General features: G+C 39.3%; 1 protein-coding gene across 1 annotated transcript in view; it reads left to right on the top strand.

Moving 5' to 3' along the window:
• The window catches only part of LOC126089526 (tectonin beta-propeller repeat-containing protein), a 235,915-nt gene that overhangs the window by 113,296 nt on the left and 98,377 nt on the right, over positions 1-24,242 (top strand). Inside the window, exon 10 of the mRNA XM_049906916.1 lies at positions 9,694-9,816. Coding sequence (XP_049762873.1) covers positions 9,694-9,816 — 123 coding nt within the window. The remainder of the gene's footprint in view (positions 1-9,693; positions 9,817-24,242) is intronic.

Raw genomic sequence — 24,242 nt, 5'->3', positions numbered from 1 at the left:
TCTCTTAAAATTACTATTACTACTATTGTTACTTCTTCGGTAATTCTGACTTTCACTTTGATATACGTTCTCATTCCTGTCTTTGCTTAGGACATCAAGTGCATCTACAAAGGATAACAATTCTTCTGTGGTCTTCCACCCATAACATAATATATCTTTCCTAGCATAGATAGGTAATTGCCTTATTAAGATCCTGGGTTTATCTAAGTACTTTGCCCATGTCAAATGCCAGTCAAAATACCTTCTCATTGCACCCCACGTACTGTTACAATACTTTGGGTCCCACAAATGAGATGATAATTTTTCTTGGGTACCCGCTGACCAATACTTCTCCTTAAACTTTTTCTGGAAGTCAGCCCAAGACGAAAAATTCTCAGTGTTCACAGTGCGCCATTCTGAAGCTTCTCCTAAAAGGCACCCTACCACAAATTCTATCTTTTTTGAGTCTTCCCAGTTTTTCGGCAAGGCCTGGTTAAACCATTTCAGAAAATGAGTTGGGTGTACGTCCCCATCTGGCTTAAATTTTGGAAATTGCCTGGATAGTCCAGAATTTGCTCCCCATTGTAGGTTGGTTATTGCCTCACTGGTGAACACCACGTTAGAAGAAGTCACTTTTTTGTCTATGCTGAATTCTTTCCATAAACTATCTATGCCTTTCTTTGTATTGTTAAGTTCCAAAGCTAAATCTGAAGAAATGTTGTTGGTGTTACCCTCGTGGTCACTTTTCTATTAACTCTTCTACTTGTTTGTCCAGATTGCTTATATTTAAGGTATCTGATGTCGCTAGTTTCTCTTTAAAATCCCTTTCCAAAGTATCAGCTCAACTGTTGAGACCTGCAATTTGCGATTGGGCAAAAGTAATTAGCTTATCTTGTTTCTCAATACTCTACTTCAGGGAGCGCAACCTCTGATTTACAACATCGAAGGTAGCATTGCATACGCTTTGAAATGATCCTAATTTTTCGGCAAGTTTAGTTTCTACATTGTTACATTTATCTTCAATGTCAAATTCTAATTTTTTAGTTAAATCTTGAAGTTGCTCATCCTGTCTCTGGTTAAATTCAGTAATTAGTTGATTAATGTGAATATTCAAAGAACTAGTGAGTTCACTCTTTAAATCTAACTTCAGATTTTCAACAATATCATTTAAAGAGCCAAATTCAGTCTTTAATAAAACTATATTTGCTACTTGACTGTTCAAGGTTTCACTCTGAGCATTTAAACTAGAATGTACTAAACCTATTTCTCTCCTTAGAGCTTCATTCTAAGCATTTAAATTTTCACTTAAAGTTACGCTTTGTGTTTCTAGTTTTTCACTTAGAGTGGGTGATTCAGCCAACTTAGCCCTTTGGTTGTCTAATCTAGTATTTAGCTCTTGTCTCAAGGAAGCATTTTGAGCATTTAACTCAGTTCTCTGGTTATCTAATTGATCCACACTTTCATTGATCTTAGACCTAGTAATCATCTAAAAGAAAATTCACCATTGAGTACAATAACTCTAATGAAAGTTTATCCTTCATTCGTCCCCTCAACTTTTATCAAATACTTATTGGTTTTTGCTCACCCGGTGTAGAGTTCTAGCTGCGTTGGTGAGCAGATGTATAGCATCGGCGGCGTTGGACAGTGGTTTCACCGTTGTCGTGAGCGAGCGGACGCGGAGTGAGTACCAGTGAGCTGTAGCTGGTGCAGTCAGCGTTGATGGCTGGTTACTGTGTTGGCATCGGTGCGATGTATGTGTGTGAAGACTGCTCACTCTCCACACCCGATCTTCTTAGTCAAAAAGTTGAGGTCTTCTCTCCAGTTTTCTTCGCTATTACTTTCACACGTCTTTTACAGTGTTGCGCTCACAACTTTCTTCCATTTGTTTATTGGACTCAATACGATTTCTGGAATCAGTTCTTGTATGTTGTTAGGCCTGGTTGCTATGGCAACACCTAATATCTTCTTTCCATTTCTGTTTTTAAATTCCCGTTTTCTTCAGGTCCTGTCACTTAGGTGACCACGTTCTAATGTTTTTCGGATGGCAAGAGGCAGTGTGGTATTGGGTTTCAAGGCACACACATCTCTCAATTCAGTTAACTTGCTCGTTGTGTGTAGCTGATCCTCTTCTCTGGGTAATCAGCTATGTCGATCTCCCACAAGCTGCTTCTCCGAAGATTATAGCTGGTTAAGGGAATTTATTTAAATACTTCTCTATCCTTGAAATAATTTTGGTACTCGTATAATACTTTTCAGTTCCATCACTTTATATTTTCAACTTTCACACAAAATAATTTCTGCAAGCTAACTTATTCCTTACATGTTAGAGTCATTCACACATATTAAAATAGCATACGTGTGTCTTGTTTTGTTCATAGCCAAGGCATGAAAAATTTAAAAGTTTCTAGTCTCAAGCGAGTCCAATACATGAATGTGCATTGCACACTGTATTCAACTGGTTCAATAGTCTTTTTCACAATCACCACAGACACTAACACATCAAAGGATGTGACAGAATTATTCATTGATTTTTCCTCACATCTTCTGTAGTGCTGGCGGCAAGCACTAGTCATTGTCAGTGACTCACTTTTCTTACAGTCTTCTAATAACAAACTTCCGATCTGCACACAGAAACAGATGGATCGATAGAAACGTTCTCACTCTCTCGCACTCGTACCTAAAATATCGAGTGTTCAAGACAGTGGAAGGCCAAGTGTTTCTAGAATTTACCCCGAAATTCTTGAGGCACTACAGGACTTATAGACATAAGAAATTCCTATACGAGATCAGACTTCCTTAGAACTGATACTAATGGCATTAAATGGTATTAAATGTTACATGTAGGTTTGGCAGATCAGTAGGAATATGTGTGTTTTGTTAAATTACAATTTTTATTTCTTAATTTATGATGAAGATCAACCTTTGAAAGTTCACATCCAGATGACAGATGGAAAGAAGTCTGATACCAAAAATACAATTGACACTAAAATGATGACAGACCCATTGTGATAGGATGAAGAAATTTTGGGAAGATAAGAACAGTAAGAAAACTAAAGCAAACTAGTGCTTCTGTTTGCTCTAAAATGGCCAAACAAAATAATAATAATAATAATAATAATAATAATAATAAGGGGATTCATCGACATAAAAAACCTACATTATGGACAGGTAGACAATTTAAGAAAATTCTTTCTAGAACGAGCAGAAACTAGCAAAATACACAAAGCAATCACTCATATAAATACTTCGGCTACACCACTGCAATTTCATAACCACTTCTACAACCCTTTAGATCACATAACATCAACAGATACGAAGAAAGTAAATTGGAAAAAGAAAACACTACATGGCAAGCACCCATATCATCTAACACAGCCACACATAGATCAAGACGCATCCAACACATGGCTAAGAAAAGGCAATATATACAGTGAGACGGAAGGATTCATGATTGCAATACAGGATCAAACAAGAAACACCAGATATTACAGCAAGCATATTATTAAAGATCCCAACACCACAACAGATAAATGCAGACTTTGCAAACAACAAATAGAAACAGTAGATCACATCACAAGTGGATGTACAATACTAGCAAATACAGAATACCCCAGGAGACATGACAATGTAGCAAAAGTAATACAACAACAGCTTGCCTTACAACATAAACTTATAAAACAACACGTTCCCACATACAAGTATGCACCACAAAATGTACTGGAGAATGATGAATACAAATTATACTGGAACAGAACCATTATAACAGATAAAACACCACCACATAATAAACCTGACATCATACTCACCAATAAAAAGAAGAAAGTAACACAACTAATCGAAATATCCATACCCAATACAACAAATATACAAAAGAAAACAGGAGAAAAAATTGAAAAATACATCCAACTGGCTGAGGAAGTCAAGGACATGTGGCATCAGGATAAAGTTGACATTATACCAATTATACTATCAACTACAGGAGTCATACCACACAATATCCACCAGTACATCAATGCAATACAGCTACATCCAAACTTATATATACAATTACAGAAATCCGTAATTATTGATACATGTTCAATTACCCAAAAGTTCCTAAATGCAATATAACATATACCGTACAGTTAAAAGGAAGTGACGCTTGATCAAGGTCCGCGTCACTTTCCATTTTTAACCAGACTTAACGTCTGAGAAAGTAAAGAAATAATAATACATGCATTATGTAGTACTGTATTATTAATATTGATCTGTTAACTCACTAAAACCATTAATTAAGATGACTTTTATGTGTAGACATGCACATTTAAAAGGAAATAAAATGTATTTAATGTACACTGTGGTAAAACAACATTGAATATTTTTGTAAATGGTAAAATCATAACTTTTGCATGAAGATATGACAAATTTCTGGTGATCTCAATGGTTACCAAAAGGATTGCAAGTTATAGCTTTGTAGGTACTGAATATTGGTTGGTTTGATGGCCTCTCTCAGGTACTGTAATATTCGTGACAAAGAAAAGAACATTTTAACATTATGACAAAACTTTATCTTTTATAATTTTTAGTATAAGGCAACAGTCTTTTTATAGCAAGGCATTTCTATGCTCAGGTGTTCTAATTTTAGTTGTTAGTTGATTCTTGTGTCAGGTTTCAGCCAGAAGCATCAGATGGTTTTTTTTACTTTTCTGTTCACAGGGTGTATACAACCAGGGACATCCAGGAGATCCGGGAAAAACCCGGGAATTTTTTCATCCAGCAGAAAACCGGGAAAAACCTGGGAATTTTTTAGAATTCCGGGAATTTTTCGTTGTTTTTGTTTTCAGTTAAATTTTCGTAATTTTGATTGTTAAGAACCGATACTCTAACAAAGGATATTACCGTGTCCCGATATTGCAGCAATAAAACATGAACAAGAGAAAAAATGAAAATAAAACTTAAATTGCAAGGGAAATGCCCCATATACAGCAACAAAACAGAGCTCATACAAGCGTCTGCCAACAGCAAAATGTGTCAAAGGCCTTAGGAAGACTGTGCAGTGCTTCATAACAGCAAATTGCTTCTGATTAGCGAGACGTCACAATTGTTTACATTAGATTCGTTTTAGCAGTTACAAGCGGAATCATGTGCATGTGCAGTTGAGTAGTAACTTCTCCCACTTCTGGCTACAGAAATGTGGCTGTTGGCTGTGTAAGCAGTCGCAAGCAGCTAAATGCCAAATGGAAAAATTTTACTGGAGCGCCCAAGCTGCCAGATCATGCATGCACAGCAGGCCCAAATCTAGAAGGGGGGGGGGGGGGGGGCAGATTCATATTCTTGAGGGGAAAAACCCTTGTTTCACAAAGCGACTAGCATCCAGTGCACGTTAGTTGATCAATTATTCATACGACTTAAAAACGCATCCCCGCCGGTTTTTGAACACATTCTGAGTTGATTTGTGAATGAATCGTAAGAACTCTTTGATGACGAGCCATTTAGATGAATTTCGAGCCCAGAAGATCAGACATTTATGTCTTTATTAAAAATTGTACTGGCACCTTTGTGTGATATATCTTTAAATTGCAATACGCGCAAAAAGACCAACATTGTATGTGAAAGCTTAGCTTCTCTTGTAGCATATTAATCTTATAGACCAATATTATATGTGGAAGCTTTGCGTTTCGTGTGGCAACACTATGTATATTAATTTAAACCGTTAACTTTTTCTGTTTGTGTGTTCGCGCTACTTAACAGTGATGTTGCTATTGGTTGACTACATCACGTGTCCTAAGTTCTGAATACCCTCTGTGATCGGCTGGCAAGATCACGTGACATGACCTATGACTGGCTTACCAAATCACATTGCAATCTCAATTTCAATGCTTCGGAAAGTAACATTCGGTGTTTAGTGGAATTCGAATTTATACTTTCGTAATACAAAAATATGCAGCGTCCGTGTTGCTGCACATCAAAGGTATTTTCACAACACATTTCTTTTCTATGCTTATAAGTTATACAGTTCCGAGAGAAAATATACTGTCAGTTAACAGGGAAAAAGTATGTTTTCACCTGGGAGAAAGTGTATTTATAACCGGGAAATCCGGGAATTTTTTTTCCTTGCCCACGTATACACCCTGTGTTCAAGAATTTGAGTACTTTACTGTGTAATCTACTTATTTTAACTCATTTGTTTCCATCATATTAATTTGTGTGGAGTCACTGCACATATGTATTTAAACTCTGATTGAATATATTACTGAATTTTTAAAAATATTTTTTAGGTCAATATCTTTGTGAATATGATCTAAAGCTACCAAAGTAGTGACTTAAATGATGGAAAATCCAGGATGGAATAGCAATATTATGTTACTTGCCATATAGAGGAGATGTTGAGTCGCAGACAGGCACAACAAAAAGACTGCATTAAAGGGAGATTTCAGCCAAAAGACCTTCTTCTAATGTACAATACACACATACATTCACAAAAGCACAACCCAACACACATGACCACTGTCTGTGTCCAACGAGGCAGTGATGTGTGTGTGTGAGTTGTACTTGCATGAATGTGCATGTGTTTTCTACATTAGAAGAAGGCCTTTGACTGAAAGCCCACTGTTTTAGCAACGGTTTTATTGTGCCTGTCTGTGGCTAAACAACTTCTCTGTGCAGTGAATAGCAAAGTATGCTTTTCATAACAAAGTAGTGATTTCCTGAGTGAAATTTTCACTCTGTAGTGGCTTGTGTGCTGATATGAAACTTCTTGGCAGATTAAAAGTGTGTGCCCGCGAAAGGCAAAGGTCCTGAGTTGAGTCTCAGTCTGGCACGCAGTTTTAATCTGCCAGGAAGTTTCATATCAGTGCACACTCTGCTGCAAAGTGAAAATTTCATTCTGGAAACAGCCTCCAGGCTGTGGGAAAGCCATGTCTCCACTGTATCCTTTCTTCCAGGAGTGCTAGTTCTGCAAGTTTCACAGGAGAGCTTCTGTGAAGTTTGGAAGGTAGGAGATGAAGTACTGGTGGAAGTAAAGCTGTGAGGATGGGTTGTGAGCTGTGCTTGGGTAGCCCAGAAGAGCACTTGCCCGCAAAAGGCAAAGGTCCTGAGTTTGAGTCTCAGTCTGGAACACAGTTTTAATCTGCCAGGAAGTTTTAAGTTGTGATTTACTGTTACCAGCTATTAGGACTGTGCTTCAATATAGAGGCTGTCCATAAATTATCTTTACAACTTACAACTTTAATATCTTTAAAACTATTCTAGATATTGACAAATGTTTTCAGCATGTGATATGATAACAAAAAAAAGTTTTGTTTCCTCATCCACATACATCACTGTGTGCACCCTTAGTGGCATGGATAATTCCTAGTCAGAATTCCATTTCTCTCCACATATGATTTAAGATCTCCACAGTGACATGTTCAAATGTATTGCGAAAGTATGCCATCAAGTCTTGTAAGTATCTAATGTTGGTTCAAACAATGGACACACACACACACACACACACACACACACACACACACACACACACGTGCAAACAAGCAAGCAAGCTCCCCTCATGCAGACACAATCACCATCTCCAGCGTTTTGGCATGGAATGCAACATCATGTGGGATGCAAGCAGCAATCTGGAGGTGGAAGGGAAGGGGGAGGGATGGTAGCATACGGGTGGGGAGAGAGACGAATGCTGTCTGGTGGAGGCCAACAAGCACTGCATCAGGATATTGTGGAGCAGGGAGGTGAGGAAAAAAGAAACAAAAAAAAGGGGAAGAGTGGGGATAGACAGGCAGATGCATTGGCAGAGGGCTGAAAATAAAAAGAGTGGGAGGTGAGAATGGGGAGGAGATGATAGGACAGAGGGGGTGGACGTGGGTACAGTATGTTACTGTAGATTGAGGATGGGATAATTACGGGAGTGGAGAAAGTGTTGTAAGTGTAACTCCCATGTGTGCAGTTCAGAAAAGCTGGCGATGGATGGAAGGATCCAGATGACTCAGATAGTGAAGCAGCCATTGAAATCAAGTGTGCTATGTTCAGCTGCGTGTTGTGCCACAGAGTGGTCTTGGCCATAGTTTGGCAGTGGCTGTTCATCTTGGTGAGCAACTGGTTGGTAGTCATACTGGTATAAAAAGCTGTGCAATGATTGCCGCAGAGCTGGTAAATGACATGGCTGCTTTCACAAGTGGCGTGGCCCGTGATGGGGTAGGATGAACCTGTGGTAGGACTGGATTAGGAAGTGATGGGTGGGTGGATTGGGCAGTTTTTTGCACTTGGGTCTTCCGCAGGGATATGATCCTTATGGCAAGGGTTTGGGATGGCGAATGGCATAGGAATGGAGTAGGATTTTATGGAGGTTGGGTGGGCAACAGAACACCACTTTAGGTGAGGTGGGAAGTATCTTTGGTAGGATTCCCTCATTTCAAGGCAAGATAATAGGTAATTAAAGCCCTGGTGAAGGATGTGGTTCAGTTCTTCCAGTCTGGGGTGCTTCCAGTCTGGGGTGGTACTGGGTGATGAAGGGGACACTCCTTTGTGACTGGGTTTTGGGGGTGGTGGGAGAATTGAGGGTTATGGGGGGCAAATGGCATGGGAGATCTATTTGCGGACTAGGTCTGGGGGTAGTGCCTGTCTGTGAAGGCATAATCTTGGTTCAGTACACCAGATCCTTCACAAAACCCCACAGGAAAAAGTCTGGTGGTGTGAGGTCAGGGGATCATGGTGGCCATTGTGACCATCTTGTCAATCTACCTACCCAGAAACTTTTGGACACTTAGGGACTGGGGGGGGGATCCTGCTGGAATAAGACATCAGGTAGCAGGTGTTTCAACTGTGACTAAGCAAACTCTCATAACATGTCAGGTAAACGTTACTGTTGATGGCAGATTTAATGAAAAATAATGGACCAATGTTACAGTTGTGCACCAGTCCACACCAAACATTGACCTTGGGACTGTTTCCATTTCATGTGTAACATGAGGATGCTGTGAGAAACATATATGAAATTATGATGATTCAGTTTACCAGATACATGAAATGTTGCCTCATCAGAGAAATAAATCTTTCCAAAAACTTATTGTTCGCTCACGTCTTGCCTAGCATATCCAGTGCAAACTGCTCGCACTGATCTTTGTCCATAGGCTTTAGTGCCTGAAGCAGCTGTACCCTGTAGGGATGTAGCCATAGTCTCTTATGTAAGATGTTGTGCTCTGTTGATCGCCCCATTTCCAACTCTCTGGCCTATGTATGCAATGATTTTGTCAGACTCCTTCCATACACCTGCTATACCGTGTCCACGTTGGCATCTAAAACAGATGGGTGACCCACCCCTTGTTATGGAGAATGCTACCAGTTTCCATAAATGGTGTATGCCAACCATGAATAGTTGGTCAGGACAGTGTTGACCTCCCATACCATGTTTTAAAGTTCAATTGCACTGGGGTATCAGTGACTGTCTGTATAAACTAGGCTACACTCTGAGCTTTCTCCTATAGGTCCACATTTTATCAGGTTTTAAGTCCATTTTTGTGTCAAAATTGCATCACCTGGAAAATAAACAAAATTTTATGAGTTATCATATCAGATGTTGAAACCATTTGTTAAGTCCTATGTTGTAAAGATAATTGATGGACACCCTGTATTTTCAGACTAGACAGAATATTTAAAAGTTGTATTTATTATCTATTACTAAATGAATGTCATGTTACTGTTTAAAAGCTTTCTGATGTAATGTGGTTGCTACTTTTCTAGGTTTGTGGAAAACTTATCAACAGCTGATCTTGAACTCTCAAAACCTTGGAGAGTTAGAATACTACAGGAGCTGAAAAAGAGGGTACCAGAAGAATTCAACAAATATGAAAAAGCTGTAGACATGTAATTATAACATATATATTATTAAAAATAAGGATGCTTTTTTTCTCTTCATTGTTTGTTTAAGGCAATTAAGGTTAGTTGTATCTCTCTCTCTGTCAGTCTTAATTGTCATCTCATCATCTCATGCAGCCTCTTTCTTGCCTCACGGATTTAATAAATTTCACACCGACATAATTTGAGAGTTAAATGTCTTAGCTTTTGGATACTGTGTTGTTGTTTTGCTTCCATATCCAAAGACTGGTTTGCTGCAGTGCTATCCTGTGCAAACCTCATCATCTCTGCATAACTACCACAACCAACATCCATTTGAACCTGCTTACTATATTCAAGTTTTCCTCCCTCCCTCCCTCTCCCTCCTCTCTCCTCCCTCTGCAATTTGTATGCCCCGCCATGCCCCCCCCCCTCCCCCCACTCCACACACACACTTCTTCCTTCCTTTACCAAACTGACAATTCCTTGGGGCTTTACAATGTGTTCTATCAATCAATCCCTTCTTTAGCAATTTTTTTTTCTGAATTTGGTTCCGTACTCCCTCACTTGTTACTCAGTTTGTTGATATAATCTTCAGCATTCAGAATCCTAAATCCCTCACGTGGCTCAGATTCACTGACGACATCTTTGCTATCTGGATCGAAGGTGAGGACATCCTATCCACATTCCTCCAGAACTTCAACAACTTCTCCTCAGTTGCTTCACTTCGCCCTACTCAACCAAACAAGCCACCTTCCAAGATGTTGACCTCCACCTCAAAGACGGCAACGTCAGTACCTCCATCCATATCAGACGTACCAACAACCAGCAATACCTCCACTTCGACAGCTGCCACCCATTCCATATTAAGAATTCCCTTCCATACAGCCTGGTCACCCAAGGCCATCGCCTCTGTAGTGATGAGCAGTCCCTTTTGAAATATACCGTGGGTCTCACTGAAGCCTTCACTGACCTTAATTATTCTCCCAACCTTGTACAAAAACAAATCTCCCTTGTCTTATCTTTCCAGAGTCCCACCAACTCCCAAAGTCCCACCATCCGGCCACAGAGGAGCATTCCCCTCGAATTCAGTACCACCCAGGGCTTGGTCAACTGAATTACATTATCCGCCAGGGTTTTGATTACCTCTCATCATGCCCTGAAATGAGAAATGTCTTGCCCACTATCCTTCCCACCCCTCCCACAGTGGTATTCTGCCATCCACGGAACCTACACAATATACTCATCCATCCTTACACAACCCCTGCTCCCAGTCCCTTACCCCATGACTCATATTGCTGTAATAGACCTAGATGCAATACTTGTCCCATACATCCTCCCACCGCCACCTACTCCAGTCCAGTCACTAACATCACCTATCCCATCGAAGGCAGGGCTACCTGTGAAACCAGTCATGTGTTGTACAAGCTAAGCTGTCTGTCTGCATGGATGGCCATAATTTGGCCATTCTGATGCTGCTCGGAGTGCCCACCACTGCTGATCGCAGTGTGGTTTCAGTTGCTTGAGACTGTGTGTGTGTGTGTGTGTGTGTGTGTGTGTGTGTGTGCTGCATTTTATATCCTCCCTACTTCAGTCATCATCAGATATTTGCTGATCAAATAGCAAAACTGATCTACTACTTCAGTCTAATTCCCCTAGCACTACCTGAATTAGTGTGACTGCATTCCATTACCATGTTGTACTTTTGTTCATGTTTATCTTGTAATCTCTTTTCAAGACTCTCTCCATTCTGTTCAAATGTTTTTCCAAATCTTTTGCATCCTCTGACAGAATTAAAATGTCGTCAGAAAATCTCAAATTTTTTATTTCTTTTTCGAAAACTTCAAATCTCCACCCAAATTTCTTCTCGATTCCTTCACAACTTGCTCAGTGTATGGATTGAAAAACATTGGGTAATAGGCTACAACCACGTCTCACTCCCCTCTCAATTTAGACTTCCCTTTCATATCCTTCAACTCTTATAACTGCAGTCTGGTTTCTGTACAAGTTGGAAATAACCTTTCATTCCCTGTATTTTATCATTTTTAACTTCAAAACATCAAAGTTTGTAGGCCGGTTGCCATTGTGAAAAGCTTTGTCTAAATCTACAAATGCTATGAAAGTAGGGTTGCTATTCTTTAACCTATCTTCTAGGATAAGTCTCAGGTTCTGTATTGCCTTGTGTTTTGCTACATTTCTTCAGAACCTAAACTGATCTCCCCTGAGGGCAGCTTCCACCATTTTTTCCATTCTTCTGTGTATAATTCATGTCAATATTTTGTGACCATGCCTTCTTTTTAGTTGGAATTGTTACATTCCACCTGAAATTTTTCCTGTCTCGCGTATCTTGCATACCAGGTGGAATAATTTTGTCACAGCTGGCTCTCCCAATAAGCTCAATAATTCAGAGGGAATGTCATCTACTCTGGGGGGCTTGTTTCATCTTGGTTCTGTCAGGTGTCATGTTAAATTCTTCTTGCAGTCTCATGTCTTCTATTTCTCCTTCGCCCACTCCCCTTTCTCTTTGTATAATATTGTCTTCAATTTTGTCTCTTATATGGACCTCTATTTGAATCTTCCACCTTACAGTTTTACCATCCTTCCTTAGTACTGGCTTGCCACCTGAGTTCTTGATATTCATGTAGTTGCTTTTGTTTTCTCCACATGTCTCTTTAATTTTCATATAGTTGACATACATCATTCCCCTACATGCTTCTACCGCCTTGCATTTTTCCTCTAATCTTTCCTGCTTAGCCATTTCGTAGCTTCTGTCAGTCTCATTTTTTAGACAGCTTTATTCCCTTCCCCTCATTCAGTTGCTGCATTTTTTTATATTTTTTTCCTTTCATCATTTATATTCAATATCCTCTGTGTTATCCAGGGATTTGTCCTATGACTTGTCTTTTTATTTGTGTGATTTTGTGCGTTCTTCCCTATCTCATCTCTCAATGCTACTCATTCATTTTCTATTGCATTCCTTTCCCCTGTTACAGTCCAATAATGTTTCCTAGTGCTCCCTCTGAAGTTCTTGACTACAACATGCACCCATCCCTGCGTACACGCCTGACCCCCCCCCCCCCCCCCCCCCCCCCCCACACACACACACACACACTGATGTTTGATGTTGCAGTTTGATTGGACGGAGAAGCAACCTTGGTTGGGTTGGGTGGTCAGAAAATGGTAAGGTGATGAGATTGAGAGATGAAGGAACTAGACATTTGGAGTATTAAAAACGATTGTGCTAGAGTGAGACATGTTAGGTGTATGCATGGGATAAGTAGATGGACTTCTAGGAGAAACATTGCGAAAAATGTAGACCACAGTGGAAGATGAAGTAGCCAATGTAAGGGAAATGGAGTAACAGATGAGGAAAGGTAAAGGAGCAGTGGTGAAAGAAAGTGGAAGGGAGAATATGAGGTCGATCTTGAGGTGGGGGGGGGGGGTGGGGGGATGAAATTTATTTGGAGCAGGAGAGCAAGTGAGGTCACTTTCAGGATATGGACTGATGGAGATTGAAGACAGGGGGCAGTGGGGTTATAGGGATGGAGGATATGTTGCAGGGAGAGTTTCTTTCTGTTCAGGTTGTGAATGCTGGTGTTAAGGAGTAGGGTGCAGATGGCACAGGTTATTAAACAGATGTTGAAGTCAACCACATTATGTTGAAAAATTGTGGGAAGGGGGGGGGGGGGGCATTCTAGTTGGCTCTTGGCACCAGACTCCAGTCTTTACTGAATAGTACATTGCAACTATGACATTTCAGATTGATATTATGCGAAACTTCACATAACATTTCTGTTACAAAAGCATTCAGTTTTTTCAAAGTTTCAAAATTAATCCCATTTTCTAGATTAGATCACCCACTACCACAGTGATTTGTAGTTGTTCTGCAATATTTTCAGCTATAGTGTGTCACTCAAGGTAATGTAAGTCTACCTTTATATATTGCAGAAAGTATTTTTTAAAATGTGCAGATTTGCCCTGGTAGCCAAAAGCGTAAACATGCCATTTTTTGGGTTCCTTTTTGGATTCAGGGAGGCATACTGGCCCAGGATAGAGTCTGCCCACTGGATTAATTACAACATTTTGTGTGCCAAACAACCTGGATGTGGTTTCCCACACCCAACTAGGTTAATACCAGACAGGTACCCACATCCCGCCAGTTACACAATATGAAAAGATTTCAAAACAGTTCTCACAGGGAGGGAGGGAGAAGGGGGGGGGGGGTTGAGAGAACAGGAGGGACATTAGATGAACCTCTACCACTAACATTGACAAATCAGATTAACGTGCTAACCTTGTAGTGACACATCATCAGGCCAGGAAAAGAAAAGAAGGGTACAATAACTATATCAAGAGAGTCAAGGAGGCAAGATATCTCTCTCTCTCTCTCTCTCTCTCTCTCTCTCTCTCACACACACACACACACACACACACACACACACACACACACACACACTCACTCACATATGGACAGAGAGAAGGAAAATCTGAATTTGTTCCTATTACACACAGGATAAAATCTACAGCTATGTCTACATCTACATCTATACCGTGTAAACTTCTGTTAAGTGCATAGCAGGGGATACGTCCCAGTTTACCAGTCATTAGGGTTTCTTCTTGTTCTGTTCATGAATGATTGAAAGCCCTCTGTGCATGCTGTAATTATTCTAATATTGTCCTCATGATCCCTATGTAAGCAATGTGTAGGGGGTTGTAGTGTATTCATAGAGTCAATAATTTAAAGCCAGTTCTTGAAACTTGGTTAGTAGGCTTTCTCTCGATAATTTATTTGTATCTTCGAGAGTCTGCCAGTTCAGTTTCTTCAGCATCTCTCTAACGTTCCCCCACAGATCAAAAAAACCTGTGACCATTCATGCTGCCCTTCTCTGTGTATGTTCAATATCACCTGTTAGTCCTATTTAGTAAGGACCCCTTATAATTGAGTGATATTCTAGAATGAGTCACACAAGTGATTTGTAAGCAATTTGCACTTGCCCAGTACTCTACCAGCAAACTGATGCCTATCACCTGATATACCCCCAACTGAGCCTATGTGATAATTCCATTTAATTTCCCTTCAAAGTGTTACATCCAAATATTTGTACAAGTTGGCCAAATACAACAGTGACTCATTGATATTATTGTCATGGGATATTACGTTTTTTTACATTTTGGGAATTGCACAATTTTACGTTTCTGAACATTTAAAGCAATTTGCCAGGCTTTGCACCACTTTGAAATCTTATCAAGATGTGACTCAATATTTGTGCAGCTTCTTTCACACAGTACTTCATTATAGATAACTGCATCCTTTGCAACAAGTTTGAGATTACTACGGTCTGCAAGGTCATTAATACAAATATAATATATCAAGTGAAGTGAACTTAATTACAGCTACTTGTGAGGTCCATTCAAAAAATTCTGGAACATTCATAATTTAGTGCCAATAGTGTGTTGGAGCAAAATGCGGTCGCTATTCCTTCACATGCCTATGTTTAATGTATAACTGCCCAAAGTTTCATTGTTGTATGCCTATTAGTTATTGTACTTTGCTGTATTGAGTATGTGGGGCGGCGGGTGGAATTATTTGTTGTTATAATATATGTAGAATGTAATGTAGAAAAGATGCATTTCCCGGCCGATTAACCATATGTAGGGCGGCGGGTGGAATTAATTGTTATAAAAATGTTCCTATTATTTATGCAGTCACTGTGAGTGGTGTCCAAGTAACTCCACGCTTTCACGCAGCTACAAGGCTGCCATTATCTGGTTTGTCCTGTAGAACAAACAAAAAGAGTGCCTCAGACTCTGTTCACTTAATATCTGAGGGTGGGTCACAATGAAATGGGGATATATACATTTTATCTTTTAATATGTTACTGGAACAAAGTTAAGAGAACTTTTTCAATTTTACTCTCGCGGTTACTTAACTGTCATAAAATCGGTAAACAAATGGCTCAAAACGTCGTTAGTCACGTACTAGAGAAAATTTATGCTCAAGGCAAACTATCATAAATCCTATTTAATTTCAGTTTATTATTTCTGGGCCGGAACACTGAACCAATGCTCGGTACATTCCTGATACATTTGTATTTTATTTACTTAGCTGACTCATCTTCGATTACCTTATTCTTAGAGATAGTATGAATATATTTGATTAGTAGTTGTCTTCTCAGCTTCTTTGTACATGTGAGTAACTTGTGGTAATAGTACAGTTCTGAGTGTTCAAAACACACTACGTTTAGTTGACTACTAAATCCATTTATTGGTCCTCTGCTGCTGTGTCAGTTCCACATCTGCAATTATGTACTTACTTCATCAAAGTGTATTTATGCTGAGCTATAAATAATGTTTCCAGTCGGCCATTATGTTACTCAATTATGTTGCTAGTGTATGTACTTATTTAACACTCACTCTGTTAACATTTAAAGCATAGGATAGCACATTTATTTCATATCTATAGTGTATTGTAGGTGATCAGTTTGCTCACGTGGCAATCCATTTCCAGTCGATCGGACGCTGAAACCGCTGGTGGTCTCTCTCGACCTACCACTAAAGTGCATTAAGTAATTATGGACGAGCGTAATGCTAAATTCCTTAAACCTATAGGACACCATGAGCTACTCTGTCTCATCTAACATAAGGGTACCTATGGTCGCATTCCTGCCTCCAACTCATAACCTCAATACCTGTAGTTGTGTCACCACACACCCAACACCAAAATAATGGCCAGTTCCAAACTTATAAATACTTCAGGGACATGTCCTTCACGTCTCAACCACAAACACTGTTCAATTCTATTACACTGCCATTCCGTGCTACACAAGGTGAGTTCATTCTTACAACTTATCTGCATATTTTTCATAACACTAAGCAATCTCTTTTACTATTAATTAGTTAGCTCTACAGCATACACTAGGTTTCACATTGCCACTTCAGATCCTGCTTGTACACGAATTTGTATATCTTTTTAAATTTAAATATTGTTAGTGGACCATTTCCAATAAAACAACACTTTGTACTTATAATATTACCAGGGTTCTATACATACTTGTTACTCAAATACATTTGTATCTTAATTACATCATACTTCTCTGTTGTTTATGTCACTGTTAGGTTTGTCACATTAGGTTTTTTTTTTTTTAATCGGTGGATAGAATGGTTACAGAACTCATGGTTTGATAGCCATGACAGAAAATTTTTGTATTGCAGAGAAGGAGTCGAAATTTTAGGTGGATAGAAAACATGAAGAGTGAGTGAGACCTGAAAAGGAAAGAAGATCTCACACAGCTGGGACTGCACAGCTGCCACGCTGTGTAGAGATTACAGAACAACCTACTCCCTACAGAATTCATTAGCTTAATGCTGGCTTGATAGTCATACCAGAAGATTTTAGTATTTGAGAGTAAGAGTCGAAATTTTGGTGGATAGGAAAGATGAAGAATGAGTGAGACCTGAAAAGGAAAGAAGATCTCACACAGCTGGGACTGCACAGCTGCCACACTGTGTAGAGGTTACAGAACAACCTTCTCCCTACAGAATTCATTCACTACCTATGAATTTCTTTAGGTCGATCACGTTCCTGAGACCTAATATCTTTTTACTCTTAGGGTACTCTAGCCTATATGCATTGGCATGTGGTTTTCCTATGATCCTGAAAAGTCCTTGGTATTTACTAAGATTAACATCTTTGTCCCAATATCTCCTATTTTTCAGAACTCGTATAGGCAGCTGCCAAGTTTCATCATAAGTTACTACATGTTTATCAATAAAAGGTACCATAATTACTCTGGTTATCGGCAAGAGCATTTTTAACTGGCTTCTTTCAAAGTCAACAACACTCTGATATTTCGACAAGAAATCTATGCCAATTAAAACCTCAATACTGAGATTGTTTACAATTAAGCATGGATGGTCAATTAAATTCCCATTAATGTTAAAGGGCAGCAAAGCTTCTTGCTTTACCGTTTTTGACACCTTGCCAGTAGCACCAATTATTCTTAGTCCTGATACCCTCATTACTGTAAGTTTGTCTTTACCAGGTAATGCATCAAAGGAGGACTGAGATATCGCATTCACCTCACTTCCACTGTCTAAGAGACAACGTACATTAATACCCAACATATTTACTATTATTATAGGGTGGCTTATTCTAGTTTGTACAGATGGTTCCTCAAACTCATCCAATAGTTCCTTTTTGATTTGTCTCCAACTAAAGTGATCGACATCTGTCTTCATTACATTTAGGTCAAAGTGTGTAGGGGTTTCCTGAATTACATTTTCAGCTGCCTTTTCCAGTCGGTCTATTAATTTCAAATCGAAACACCGCACGACTTCTTTACATTTAGTTTACTGAACATGACCCAAATTACTGTAGTCTGAGCGACTCTTCACCTCCAGACCGGGCATAACATTAGTTACAGCTAAACCACTTTCACTATTGTCGTCGGGTTCCTTCTCAAGTGACAACTGGTCACAGCTACTGGGTTCATTGACCCCCAACAGGCTATCTTCTACATTCTCACTTACCTCCTGTCCTAAATCTATTAGTACAGAATCAACATCCTGCACAGGCACTTTAGATAAGAGCACACCATCCTCATCGTAAATATAAGCATGAATTTCTTCTGCTCCTCCACCTGACAATTCAGTATTCCCTACCGTTACATTGCTGCGCCTTCTCTTTCTCTTCCCACTTAGAAAGCGTCTCTAACATGGTATCTATCAAATACTGTGAGTGATCTAATATTTCTACCGTATGCTTAGATGCTACCGACCCCTCATCCACATGTTCAGTCTGAGTATTCTGATCTGTCTTACCAATTACTGTAATTACTGGCTTAGGAAAAATAACCGCCTGGTGAGCACCAGTGTCCTCATAGACGGGAACTAGTTTTGCTGCCTCGACCTACTACTGTTTCCTTTATTTCCATTATAGTTAACTGGCACAGCATTGCTTTCCACACTGTTGCTTACCTGCATAATTTTGTTCGGAACAAAATTACTATCATTTGGATGCCATTGTTGGTTCTGATAATTATTTCTCCAATTCCTACTTCTCTTAGGATGGCGAACACCTACTGTTCTGATGTTTACATTGCCATTCTGCTCGTTCTTAAAATTACTACTAGTGTTATTAGCATTTCTGTTATTACGTGCTTGCTCCTCATTGGCAGCCACATGCTCTACACGTTCCAAATATTCAATGAAACGATCCAGACATTGCCATTCTGCTCGTTCTTAAAATTACTACTAGTGTTATTAGCATTTCTGTTATTACGTGCTTGCTCCTCATTGGCAGCCACATGCTCTACACATTCCAAATATTCAATGAAACGATCCAGATTGTCTCTAGGGGCAGATATAATTCTAGTTTGCCAATACCATGGCAGTTTGGCTTCAAGACCTAGTATTATCATTTCAGGTTTTAGCTTTTTGGCCAAATGTGACAAACGTGAGATCCGTGACCTGGCAAACTCTTTAATAGATTCCTTGCCTACATTGAAGCGTTTTCCACTCCAAAATTCTCTCAACAGTTCATTTTGCTTATTACTAGACCAATACTCATTAATGAAAGCTTTTTTTAAATTCCGCTAATGTTTTACACTTCAACATAACATCAGCTGACCAACGCATGGTGTCACCTGCTTAATGGCTTCTAATAAATAAGATTTTCTCTCGTTCAGACCAAGTTGGTGGAATCGCATCTTCAAAATCGTTCCAGAAATCTAGCGGGTGGATATTTTTATCTGGATCGAACCGCAAGAACTGCCGACACCCGATAAAAGCGGCGTTTGCAGCTACAACTTGTTGCATACTACCATTACCAGAAGTTACTGAAGCTACTTTACTTTCAATGTTAGCAATGTTAGTACTAATATTTTCTACTCTCATTTCAACATTATCTACTCTTTGCACAATATGGGTAGTATCAGTTTTGATTGCATCTACTTCTGCTTGACATATGTTTACTTTTATATTGACATCTTTAAACCTATCTGAGCACAGTTCAGATTCCGCCTCAATCTTTTCTATTAACTTGTGCTCCAGCTTCGCATCTTCCATTTGTAAGTCTTTGCGAACCTCAGCAACTTCGGATTTTACTGTTTTATACATCTCAGATAACTGTTGAGCAACCTTTTTCTTAATATCCTCATGGTTGTAATCAGTTTTATAATTTAAACTGTCCAGATCCTCTTTCAACTTATTGCAGCCAGTCTTGAAGGAAGTTTCTAATTCAGCTTTATTGGATTCTAATTTATTGTCCATTGCCTCAAACCATTTATTAAAATTGGTTTGACTGGCCACAATCCTGTTATTTATTTCAATTATATCAGATTTTAACTCAGCTGTCATTCTAACATTACTGGCTGACATTTTTGCATTACTGCTTTTGACCTCAGTTATTTCAGACTTTAATTCAGCTGTCATCCTAGCATTACTGGCAGCTATTGCTTGTAATATTACATTTAAATCCATAGCCCCAGTATCTTTGGGTTGCTCACTAGCTGGCTTTTTATCATACTCAGGTGACGAAAAACTAGCTCCAACACCAGAATCATCAAAACTAAATGAAACTTCTGATTGATCAGTCATATCTAACTTCTCCTGCTTAAACTCTACCACCTCTGATGACTGTTTCGTTTTTAACTCATCAGATAAACTATCATCCAATAAATTAACAATTTCTGCTTTCTGCTTTACTACAGGGGTCTCTATTATTGAATCATTGCCCCTTTTCACACTACTGTCAGGAGACAATACTTCATATTTCACTTTAACATTACTATTTTCATGCATATTTACACTTGAACTGTTGTCTGGATTTACAGTTCCCTCAACAGACATAGGTTCTGATTTAAGTTTAACCTCAGTTTCTTCTGGCGGTTCCATTGCCGACAGTTTTTTAGTGCAGGTTAGTAAAATTTTTAACAGCTTTTCACTTAACTTAGTTCCTTCTGCATGGCGTATGGCGTTGCCAGCGCGGCATACCAGGATTACTGATGCGGCGCAGCGCGTTGAACTGCAGACGGCACTTCGACGGCTGCTGTGTGGCCTGCAACTGCAAGCTCGGCTCCGGTTGCTGCGGTGAGGCGAAACTGGCTTCTCGCGATGCCGGCAGCGCCGCTAGACTCAGTGTCAGCTCCATCAATCCAGATGCGTTGTTAATCCAATTGTGTCGTCCACATGCACACGTAACACTATCACTGTTCTATTACTCAGTTGCATGTCGCATTTCACTCCTGAATCCGAATATTTAAAAATCGCTTTCACTTTTACTCAGTTTCTTTCCCGGCCGATGCACCATATGTGGGGCGGTGGGTGGAATTATTTGTTGTTATAATATATGTAGAATGTAATGTAGAAAAGATGCATTTCCCGGCCGATTAACCATATGTGGGGCGGCAGGTGGAATTAATTATTATAAAAATGTTCCTATTATTTATGCAGTCTTATGCCGTTCTCAACACTGGCTCTCTAACTACAATATTGGCAACCAGAAAGTGATTAGCAAAACGTGAAGCCTGTAATTAGAATTCCTAGTGCCCACTTCATCTGAAAAATACACTTATAGCTACAGCTTATATCTCTGAGGAATTAGGAGATTGTCTGGGATTCATAATCAAAAACGATTCTCTAAAAATGTTCCCTATATTCTGAAAGTCACAGACCAAAAGAACCCACACAATCCAACTAACAGAGCAGTTCAGAGTCTAATGCGCTGATACAACTATAATTGTTCAAATTAAATGTTTAAGTGAATGCTCGCCATAATTTGATGATAATGTTCATCAAACGCCACGCTAAATAATGGTAGAATGTCTGTCCCGCGACAGCACGTGAAAATACGACATACGCAAACTGAAGATAGATCATTAAAGTCATCCCAGAATTGAACACTTCACTCGAAAACAATTTCATGGTTACGCGTATCCCGAGTAACTTATTACGGCATCCGAGGCTGTTTATATCAATGATACAGACGCGACACGACTCCCGGCACAGGTGGTGTGCTATTCAGCATCTGGAGAGAACTGGGGCCTTTTTCTCGCGCAGCGTTCTTATATATAAAGCCGTGGTGCGGACGGCTAAGGGAACGCCTGATCAAAATTGCTCTCCCGACTAGCCGCTGGGCTAGTAATGCACCACTTTAAGTTATTGAATAAATCACCGCTTTCTTTGCTGACGGCCGATGAAGCTCTCAATTTAAATGTGCATTCAGCACACAGGTAAGTAATCATAATAAAAGTCTGACGTGGCTAAGTTAAATATTTTGGGCGAGAGAATTAATTTAATTACACTATACGCAGTAGACGAGCTCTGAACTTGCTCTTTGGAGAAATGCTATCGCTATAGTTTTATAGTTATTCTGTTGAAACTTCTCACATCTTTATGATTATAGTGGATCTCCCTTCTACTTAAATTTAAACATCCTAGCCTTATTTATTCGCCTACTTAATCTATCTTGCTTCCTTAATTTCTAAGACAAAAACCAGAAAATCATGAATTTCAACTAAAATTTTAATTTGTGAGATCCAGAATACTGTTTCTACTAAATTATTATGCAAAAGGAATCCAAATATAAATTTTTAAGTTACTAGCTCTTTTCTGTGTTGCGCCAATGATTTTTACAGAAAAAGTCCAAATTTCGAAAATGGTTAAAGTTATTGAACTGATACTCCTGACATGATACTCCTGACATGCTAGATACTCCTGACATGCTAGAAACGTTTCAGGTTATTTACTTGATTTTTAAAGTATTGTGCAACATTTATGACGTCAGAGCTAGTTACAGTGGACTAAGCTGGCGCACAATGGAAAGACTGATGTGAATTTTATACAGCGTGAGTAGGCTGCTTCCCTACAAGTAGAATGTTGTGTTGTATAGTCTGTGAATTTCAAGATGGCTGAGTTAGAGGAGCAACAAGTCAGCTTTAACTTTTTTGTGAAACTCAAGAAAATCTTTACAGAGACACGTAAAATGAAGCAGGAATCCTATGGTGGTGAGTGCTTAAGCCATAATTGGTGTTACAAATGGTTCACATGGTTTAAAAATGTCCGAATGGAAGTTAAAAATGACCCTCGTTCAGGACGCCTTTCAATGTTTACCGACGATGCTCATGTCAGAAATATCAATTAAATTGTGCATACTAATAGAAGACTGACTGACTGAGAGATTGCAGAAGAGTGTAATATTTCAGTTAGACCATTTCGTGAAATCTTGACACAGCATCTTGGAACGCATTGTGTTGCCGCCAAATTCATCCCATGGTTCATGAGCCGAGACCAGAAAGACCTTTGCCTCACAATCTGTGAAGAGCTTTTGGATCATGCAGATGAGAACGAAATGTTCCTTAAGAGAATCATAACTGGTGATGACACATGGGCCTACAGTTATGATGTCGTGACCAAGGTTCAGTCTTCACAATGGGTTGGGAAATGTTCTCCAAGACCAAAAAAAGCTTATCAGGTCAGGTCAAATACCAAAGCCATGCTGATAGTTTTCTTTGACTTTGAAGGATTAGTCCGTCCTGAATTCGTGCCACAGGAACAAACTGGTAATCGATGCACTGTCGGGACAGGTTATGACGTCAGCGAGAAGGAAACAGCCTGAAATGTGGTGAGACAATTCATGGTTCTTGTATCACAATTACACACTTGCGCAATCATCCCTGTTAGTGTATGACTATTGCACAAAAAACAAAATCATTGTCCTGCCTCATCCCGTGTTCTCTCCAGACCTGCCCCTTGGGTCTTTCTTTTTATTTCCAAAGTTGAAAACCCCATTGAGAGGACGAAGATTTGTAGCAATAAAACAAGATAAAAGAAAATTCGCAGACGGCACTTCGTGCGATCCAGCAAGAGGCATACCAAGACTTCCGGAAGTAGAAACTGCATTGGGAACAGTGTCTCAACTGTGGAGGAGGCCATGCACTAAAAGTAAAAGGTAAACGCAGAAAAGTTTTGTGGACAAAGTTCTGGAATTTTTTGAACAGACCTCGTATTTACAATCTGCAACCTACTGTGTAGTGCTTGGTCATGAGTTCTTTGTACCAATATCGGAGACTGACAGTTACATTTCATTCACTTATGAAGCAAGGAACTAATTACTATCCATGTGTCTTCAAATGTGCCCTGATGATTTTTATCTTATTCTTATCTTCTTTATGTGAGAGATATGGTGGCAGTAGAATTATTGTTCAGGCTTTCTTGAATATCAGTTTTCTAAATTTACTCAACAGGTTTTCATAGAAACAATGTTACCTTTCTTCCAAAGGATTTATTTAATTTCTCTGAGTATGTACAGCACATTTTTGCTAGGGTTATCTGTTACACTCTTGACTAAATGTGGCAAATCTCTGGATTTGTTGGATGTTTTGCTATCATTCATACTTGATGTCTGTTGTAATTGCAGTGGGAACATTTTAACACTATAATCTTTTATGCAGTTTCCT

The sequence above is a fragment of the Schistocerca cancellata genome, chromosome 1 (assembly GCF_023864275.1).
Source record: "Schistocerca cancellata isolate TAMUIC-IGC-003103 chromosome 1, iqSchCanc2.1, whole genome shotgun sequence".
NCBI lineage: Eukaryota > Metazoa > Arthropoda > Insecta > Orthoptera > Acrididae > Schistocerca > Schistocerca cancellata.
This window is presented reverse-complemented; position numbering and strand designations above follow the sequence as displayed.